The 7,790-nt window shown below is 40.8% G+C and overlaps 3 protein-coding genes across 5 annotated transcripts; 2 read left to right on the top strand and 1 right to left on the bottom strand.

Annotated features, from left to right (window-relative positions):
• Positions 1–331: 331 nt before the first annotated feature.
• LOC125505251 (lanC-like protein 2) lies at positions 332–2,464 on the bottom strand. 3 transcript variants are annotated; one of them, XM_048668719.1, is made up of 9 exons: positions 2,287–2,464; positions 2,086–2,227; positions 1,864–2,028; positions 1,666–1,811; positions 1,462–1,609; positions 1,190–1,410; positions 1,031–1,142; positions 749–901; positions 332–695 (listed from the first exon to the last, which is right to left on the bottom strand). In XM_048668719.1, exons 2-9 carry the CDS (start codon positions 2,197–2,199, stop codon positions 513–515), a joined length of 1,242 nt encoding a protein of 413 aa, XP_048524676.1. In that variant the 5' UTR covers positions 2,200–2,227; positions 2,287–2,464; the 3' UTR covers positions 332–512. The 3 variants fall into 3 exon arrangements, with proteins under 3 accessions (XP_048524676.1, XP_048524675.1, XP_048524677.1); XM_048668718.1 differs by having other exon boundaries at positions 2,086–2,464; XM_048668720.1 differs by having other exon boundaries at positions 749–895; positions 2,086–2,462.
• Positions 2,465–2,640: 176 nt separating this feature from the next.
• Positions 2,641–3,459, top strand: LOC109539108 (mitochondrial assembly of ribosomal large subunit protein 1). Its single transcript, XM_019906708.2, has one exon. It carries the CDS (start codon positions 2,751–2,753, stop codon positions 3,414–3,416), a length of 666 nt encoding a protein of 221 aa, XP_019762267.2. The 5' UTR covers positions 2,641–2,750; the 3' UTR covers positions 3,417–3,459.
• Positions 3,460–4,096: 637 nt separating this feature from the next.
• LOC109539104 (choline transporter-like 1) lies at positions 4,097–6,987 on the top strand. The gene is made up of 10 exons (XM_019906705.2): positions 4,097–4,286; positions 4,345–4,721; positions 4,775–4,941; positions 4,998–5,236; positions 5,298–5,465; positions 5,525–5,672; positions 5,726–6,011; positions 6,062–6,224; positions 6,285–6,506; positions 6,560–6,987. Exons 1-10 carry the CDS (start codon positions 4,182–4,184, stop codon positions 6,692–6,694), a joined length of 2,010 nt encoding a protein of 669 aa, XP_019762264.1. The 5' UTR covers positions 4,097–4,181; the 3' UTR covers positions 6,695–6,987.
• The last annotated feature ends 803 nt before the right edge of the window (positions 6,988–7,790 follow it).

The following is a 7,790-nucleotide window of genomic DNA, read 5'->3' on the forward strand; positions in this document are numbered from 1 at the left end:
AATACGCTCTTCTCTTGGATAATTCTTCATTTTCACTTAGCAACACAATAAGAATATTAAAATAACGACCAACACGTCTACAATTACAAAAAACAATGCCACTCTAGCTATCAAAAAGAGACTTTGCAGTCTAAACTGACAAATAAAATAAAATAATACTTTTTAAAAATGAAACGGTTTAGCCGCAAACTTCCGTGCCGAATAGCGTGAATAACCCTGCATAATAAATATACAGGGTGTTTACACAACAATTAGTTTTTCTGTACTAAAACACCTTCAGAGGAATGACCAGTGTTGAATCACCCTCCATAATGCAATAAAACTACGGTGGCTTATCAAAAGTGCAAACATCACAATGACTAATACTGGTTTCAGCAATTATTTGACACTGAATAGTTAGGAAACTCAAGTCCTTAACTAGTTTAAGGCAAGGCCAACACAGCAATTAAATCCCAAAAAAATGAAGGCATTAAAAACAGTTTTCATGGTGTTTCAGACCATTAGCCGAGTGCCTAAAGGGTGAATCCAGGAAACTTAGCGTTCAAAGGATCCTGGATATCCAATAGCAAATACATCGGTCCAGATATGCCTTCGTACAACGACATTGGACGATCAGGGGTGCATTCCTCGCGCTGTTTTGTATAGTCTAAGCAATATTCGGCAAATTTGATTGCGCGATACAGATGCCGTTCATCCTGAGAGCCATAAAAGATGAATTTAGGCTGCAAGAGTGACGGAAAGCGCTTACCTTTGTTGTCTGGAACATTTCCAGGAAACAGTAGGCGTTCCCGGCCACACCATGACACAGACTGTAGCCCTTCTTCAAGATGCCTCTGAACCAAATAACATCCGCACATTTTTCCGCCGCATAGATATAGTGTTTGTCGCCAAATGTCTGAAACTGCAATGTTAGGACAGGGCTTTGCCAGCTTATTTTTTTATCTGTATTTGAAGACGGCAAAATAAAGTAATCTGGCGACTGTAAATACATACACAATAAATTGGGAGGATATATACTCGTGATATTTACCCTGTAAGCTTCACAGTACATGTATAGGAATCCTGGAGCGCCGTGGCACCATTGAACGTATTTGTCCTGCTTACCAGGGCCGAGCGAGGAGGGAAAATTCCCGGTGGGAAACCTGGAATGGGCAGCTGTATTGTCGTTAATTGCGCCCTGTTTGACTACCTCAACGTGGATAGGAAAGAAATAGTGGGCTTGATGAGGTTGGTCAACTCCGCTTCAGTGAGGTACTTTCGCGCTTGCAGAAGGAGGTAGATAATGCCGGATACTCCATGGGCTGCGCCCAAATACTGGGAATCATGCCACTGGAACATCAACGGGCATTCTTTTTCAATCTTCAAATGCTTTGCCAGTTTTTCGCCCGAATGCAGCATGGCCGACACGATCTGCAAACAATAGCAGGTAAATTCATGAAATGGGCATGGAAATACGCGTACACTTGTGATTGCGGCATCAGAAAATGGGGCAGGGGAAACGTGTCGATTAACGAACAGAAGGGCGTAGAGAAATCCTGCTCGTCCATACAAATATTCGTTGGGCAAGTCCGAGCTGGAGTTTTTTACCACTTTTATAAAGGCAGTGAGCCTAGAAAGGAAAACGTGTTTTTTCCAATTGGAGTCGGTGCTAACGAAACCACTTACTTCCTAATGCAGAAGTTGTAGATCTTTTGATCGTCTAGTTTATAGGAAACAATGGCCCCAAGGGCCAAAGGCCCACAATCCCCACATAGAAACGTTACGCGTTTGTTTTTCAGCTGCTCCAATTGCAAGTACTGTTTCCGTATATTCTGGAAAAAATTACTTAATTAGAGGAGAGATAAACACGTACACCAAACATACTCTCAAATTCCGGGTATCATTGGGGTTCTTTCTGAAAAACAGCAGCCCCACACCGGCAGTTCCCGTATAAACTGAGTAGTCGGTTGACGTCCAATCCTTCAGCTCGTCCAACATCGAGCCCCATTTGGCCGCTAGCTTCGCAGTTATTCTATTTGTTGTGCTCACCTAAAGTAACAAGTATGTGGGTAATAAAGCCACAGCGAAGCGGCTGATTGGGCTTACAGCGTTGTTGTCTATGTAGGGCTTTGCCTTATCCTCTGAGTAGTCCTCGTATTGGTTTTTGAAGTGGTATTTTTCATGATAGGGAGACGATGATACTGAAGAACTGGCAGACATTGTTCTATTGGGCGCTGGTATTCTTTAGCTTTGTTATTTATTTATCAAAGTACAATTGCAGGTTAATGTTTATTTGTTGATACGAACGTCTATTGGTTGCCCCCCTGCAATACAACGTTGCCAGTATCTAATGTTATGTCAGGTATCGTGTCAAGTGTCAAATCTTAAAAAGTGAAGAGGTTTGGTTTATTTCTGACCACGTTTTGACTTGAATGTGTCCAGTCCAGTCCAACGTTAGAAAAGAAATTTCTATATTTCTAGCGAAATAAGAACTTCCGTGCAAACTTTACGGTCTGAAAATTTCAATTTTATTAAAAGTCTGCTGCTAAGTTAACATGGTTATTTAAATTTAATTTTGTTTGTTTATATCGTTGCGAGCCGCTCCTTATTAACTGATCGGGACGCCGTGCGCTGTTGCCGCGTGATATTAATATTTGCCCAAAGATCACAGAGTAACCTCTGCGATTTGGGACCTAACCTGTGAGTCATGGTGATACTAACCTGCGAAAGGAGGCCCCAAAGTGTAATTATTCTCTTTTCTTGGGCAAAATATGTTCAGCTGCAACTTAAGTAGAACTTGGACCCAGTTGGTGAGATCGATAATAAAACCCACGGCAGTAGCTTGTCGCTATTCAACCGGTATCAAGGACGATCCGATTTCCGGACAAGAAGAACAGGAAACCGAGATTATAATTGATGTATACAAAGAAAGACTGAAGAAATATGCCCAACTGCTGGAAGAACAGGAGGAAGAGTCCAATAAATTTGGAGATTTGAACCTCAGTCGGGGCGTAGATGGGGTGTTCGACATAGAAGACTTAGTGGAGACGTTAAAGCATCAGCAGGCCGAAGATATATTCGTGGCCAGTGTGCCAAAGGAAATCGGTTACGTCGACTACATAGTGGTGGCATCAAGCAAGTCGCAAAGGCATATGAATGCCCTCACGCAATTTGTTAAGCAAATATACAAGCAAAAGAAGCTTCAAACTGACATCATGCCCACGTTGGAAGGAAAAAACTCGTCCGACTGGATGGCCATGGACATGGACAATATCGCGTTACACATTTTCTCGAAATCAGCCAGAGCCCAATACGATCTGGACACTCTGTGGGCAGTTGGCTCCAAGTATGACGACCAGAGCCACAAAAAGGACCTGCTTTCTAGCATGTTGGAAAGTCACGCCTTCTCACTGAAAGGCTTTGTACCTGCCAAATGACTACTTGCTCGATAGTATGAATAATAAATTGTTTTTGCTTTAATGGCTCGTTTATCCTTTTGACTGTAGATGGGCTCAATAGGGAAACCACCGAATGTTGAACTGAAAAAAACTGTTCATTCAAGATTAGCCGTGCAAGTATTTGGATCAAAATTGAGGAAGAAATCGTCGGCTAAAGATAGTGAACTCTCAAAAAACTTCAAGTATTGAAGAAGCGAAGGGTTGGGTTTGTTTGGGTTAGTAAGCGTTTTTTTTTCTGTTTTTTTTTAATTGGTTTGTTAAAAATACAATACTTTTTTGTGCCTATTACGATTAGTATGAGTTAAAAATACTTTTCCGCTAGTCACACACAAAGGCGGCATTTTAAATTTGGGGTCTAGGAATAAAAGTAGTTTTTTCCTGGTCAAACCTGCCAACGAATAAACGTGGCGTTAGATTAGAAATGACCAGTCGTGGTAAATGGCAACGTTGGACTCTTCATTTGTTTAGCTGCTCCGAGATGGAACAGACGACCATGGATAAAGACGAGATAAATAGAAGTTTGTTTTGATTAATGTAACTTTTAAGCAAGGAGCCAGTTACTATGTATGGGCCAATCTATTCTCCCTCTCTGTACTCTTTCGTAAGACCGCCATTTTTACAGCAGATTCCTGGATTATCGACTATGTCAATTAATCTCAGTTATGTCAAAAATGACACTAATTTGATGTAAGCAAACAGAGTTTTATCCGTCTGTTATCCGTTCAATTGTATTTGTTTGTAAACATGGGCTGTGCAGACTCGAAGGAGAAGGAATCTGAAGAGACAGAAGAGAGAACATGCACAGATGTTCTATGGTTAATTCTCTATATTTTGTTCTGGTTTTTGATGGTAAAACTACAAGTGTCTTTGCCCCAAATATTCTAATTGGGCCACTTTTATTTTGTAGGTGATAATTGCTGCGTTCTCTTTCGTCTATGGCAATCCGATCAGAATTATTAATGGCTATGACTCATTTGGAAATACTTGTGGAACCAGGCACAATCGGGTCATGGGAAATGTATCACTCTCGGGACAGGACACCTCGGACAAGCCATACCTTCTATTCTACGACATAAAAAACTTGGGAGAGTCCCTTAAGATATGCGTCAAGGAATGCCCTAATAAGACAATGGACTCCGTTACTGATATTTACAACTACCACCGTGCAGGCGTTGATGTCTGCATTTACAACTTCAACTATGAGGACCTGAAGAGCAATAAGATTGACCAAAAACTATTGTCTGCTCCTTTAGGGCCCTGCCCTACCCTTCCAGTGTTTGAAGGGTTCGTATATTACTTTTCGAAGATTACTTAATTCAGTTTGTTTTTCTCGTCAGGAAACCCGTTTTAAGTCGATGTGTGCCCAAACATGTGAAGGAAGTAGCAGAAGCTATTCTGAGCAATTTCTATGATTTGCTCAATGGCTGGGACACTTTAGAGCAGATTTTAAGGGACCTGTACCACACTTGGCAGGAAATCCTAGGGCTTGCAGTATTGTCTTTGGGTAAGTGTGAAGCTTTTGAGTTGTGGTAGGCATATAGTTTTTTACATTAATTCTAGTGATTTCATTATTGACCATCACAATTCTGCACTGTTTGGCGCACATCATTTCCTATTTCATTATGATTGGATTCAGTATTGCTAGTATAGGAGGCACAGCCTATTTATGGTACACATACTTTGATATTAAAAGGGGTTTGGATCGGACTGAGCAATTGGAAAAGTACAGCCTTTTAGTGGAATCTGTACGCAATGAAACCGCCTTTTTCTGGTATGCTATTGTAGCTACTGTTATAACAGTAAGTGCTTGTTGAAGTCACATTGGCATTCAGCTGATCATTGGCAAGTTTGTTGTTGTAGGTGGTCATTCTGTTGATCGTCTTATTCATGAGGAAACAAGTTGATTTTTTGGCCAATTTATTCAAAGAGACGTCCAAGTGCCTCATGCATCTGCCCGGCCTGTTCTTCCAACCACTGTTAACTTTCTTTTTTCTTGCAATGTTTTTTATGTTTTGGATATTTGTAGTGGTAAGTATTTCAAATAATCCCTAATTTTCATCCCAAATCAGTATTTGATATATATGTAGCTGTGTTTGGCTACGGCAAGCTACCCGGGAACAGAAGTGATTTCTGGGGTTCGTGTTGATGGAAAAGGATCGATTGGCTCGGGGCCCTTTACGCCACCGCCGGCCAACTCGAATGAAAGAAACATATCCTTTGTGGAGAAGCTAACCAGTAGGTGCTGCTAAAGTTTGTCGCCAAACAGGCTCTGCTAATCGCTTTTCTAGATCTGAAAGTAGTCGAATACGTGGATGCCGGCTGGATAAAGGGGATGTGGTGGGTTTACTTTATCGGACTAATCTGGACGTCCGAGTTCATCATGGCATGCCAACAGATGGTGATAGCTGGGGCGGTGGCCCATTGGTTCTATCGGCACAAATATAAGAGTAACGATCATGTGTGCTACTCGATCGGCAAGCTCATCAAGTACCATTTAGGATCGGTGGCTTTGGGATCGTTGATCATCACCATCTTTAAAATACCAAGGCTGCTTCTGATGTATCTGCATGAACGGTTAGAGCGCGGTTACTCCGCTGTTGCTATAAAATCCATTGACTTTTCAGGTTCACAAGAAATAAGGAAAAAGGCAACGAATGTGCCTCTTGCGGCTTGAAATGTTGCATTTGTTGCTTCTACTGCTTGGAGAAATTTATTAGGTATTTGAATCACAATGCGTACACCGTCATTGCCATTGATGGCTCCAATTTCTGCAAAGCAGCAGGAACGGTAGGTCGTTGCTGTTCTTAAATTACGTTCTATGCCACCTACAGTTCTGAACCTTTCAAGGCCTTTGAAGTGTTAACGTCTCACGCACTCCAAGTGGCGACTATTAACAGTCTGGGCGACTTCATCCTCTTCCTAGGCAAATGCTTTGTAACTGCCGTGACGGGCGTTGTGGGCTTGGCTCTATTCAGAAGGAATCCGCAGCTGAGTTTCTACGCAGCCCCCACTCTGCTAGTTTGCATCTTCGCTTTCTTTGTCGCACATTGCGTGCTCTCACTGTATGAGGTAAGAGTTGAACGATTCTTCAGGCAACCATGCCACAAACCTGCCCATTTCAGATGGTGTTGGATACTGTTTACTTGTGTATGTGCCAAAGTGGGGATGCCCCGGATGGCATCCAAATGCAGAATCTCGGTGTGACCAATAATGGAAATACTCAACCCCAAAGTACTGAACTGGAACCAATGAACTAGCGCGGGGGGTATTTCGCCTTTATTCGCTATTTTAGGTAGGTAATCCATCATGGTACCTTATCGCACACAGTTCTTCCAACCCGAAACAAATACGTCATCTTAGCATTCTTCGGGTAACAAAATATCGAACAAGTGCCCGAATATAGGGCAAAGCACGGGTTGAAATATTCCTGCATGGTATGCTCAGCAAGTATTATTTTAAGTTGTTCCCTACGTACATTTAATATTTTTTACTCGATTGTTTAGCACCCAAGTGCACATTTCATATTTGCAATAAATGGTAATTAAACGCACCACTCCCGATTTTTTACGGCTTCGCTTCTGATGGGAAAGTGGCGTAGTAAAATATATGAGGGGCCACTGAGGCCCCAAATTCAGGAAAAGTAAAACGTTAAGAGGTAAAAAAATGAAAAGCTTTAAATAATACGTACTAAGATGAATCATACTGAAATGAACAAAGTTTGTTATAGATAAGTTCTATATTGAGGCGGATTCATTTTTTTACCAACTTCTTTTTGGGTATTTTGCCTCAAAAATTTTTGTCTTTAAAAAAGACAGAACTTCGTCACGTCTTTTATTACAGATTGATAAATAGTGCTCCTATTTCGCAATAGGAACGAATTATTTATCAAGAACTATCACCTAGAGGGTATCCTGCGACACACTTAGGCTCAAGCTGTAAGAGAAAATTCCAATCAGTAAAGAAATTAATTTGGAAAATTGCCTTGACGTTTCGATAGCTATTTTCTGCTATCGTTATCAAAAGAACCTAAAAAAGAGTATGTTAATAAATTGTGTAACAACAGTAGGATAATACAGTCTATGAAAATTCGCTCTGATAATTCGTCTGTGCAAATTGTCAGTTATGTGATTTTGACTTAATCTCATTGTTTAAATTGAATTCCCACGAACAAAACAAAATCAAAATAAACCTATTACGAACCGTTTCATTCCATTTATTCCAGGACTTTCAGATCAAATTAAACGAGTAGGTAAAAAATTTACACAATTATTTTAATTGTGTTGCTTCATGTTCATTTGATTTAAGTCATACATGATTACCTACCTAAAATCTGAAGTAGACCAGAGAAACATA

The sequence above is a fragment of the Dendroctonus ponderosae genome, unplaced genomic scaffold (assembly GCF_020466585.1).
Source record: "Dendroctonus ponderosae isolate FM_Combo_2020 unplaced genomic scaffold, Dpon_F_20191213v2 Dpon_F_20191213_711, whole genome shotgun sequence".
NCBI classification, from domain to species: domain Eukaryota; kingdom Metazoa; phylum Arthropoda; class Insecta; order Coleoptera; family Curculionidae; genus Dendroctonus; species Dendroctonus ponderosae.

Coding starts and splice junctions, on each gene's coding strand:
- LOC125505251 (XM_048668719.1), bottom strand. CDS start 2,199: ATGTCTGCCAGTTCTTCAGTATCATCGTCTCCCTATCATGAAAAATAC. Junction 1,610..1,665: donor TACAACTTCTGCATTAGGAA/GTAAGTGGTTTC, acceptor TTTCCTTTCTAG/GCTCACTGCCTTTATAAAAG. Junction 902..1,030: donor TGTACTGTGAAGCTTACAGG/GTAAATATCACG, acceptor CTAACATTGCAG/TTTCAGACATTTGGCGACAA.
- LOC109539108 (XM_019906708.2), top strand. CDS start 2,751: ATGTTCAGCTGCAACTTAAGTAGAACTTGGACCCAGTTGGTGAGATCG.
- LOC109539104 (XM_019906705.2), top strand. CDS start 4,182: ATGGGCTGTGCAGACTCGAAGGAGAAGGAATCTGAAGAGACAGAAGAG. Junction 6,012..6,061: donor CTGATGTATCTGCATGAACG/GTTAGAGCGCGG, acceptor TTGACTTTTCAG/GTTCACAAGAAATAAGGAAA. Junction 6,225..6,284: donor TCTGCAAAGCAGCAGGAACG/GTAGGTCGTTGC, acceptor GAACCTTTCAAG/GCCTTTGAAGTGTTAACGTC.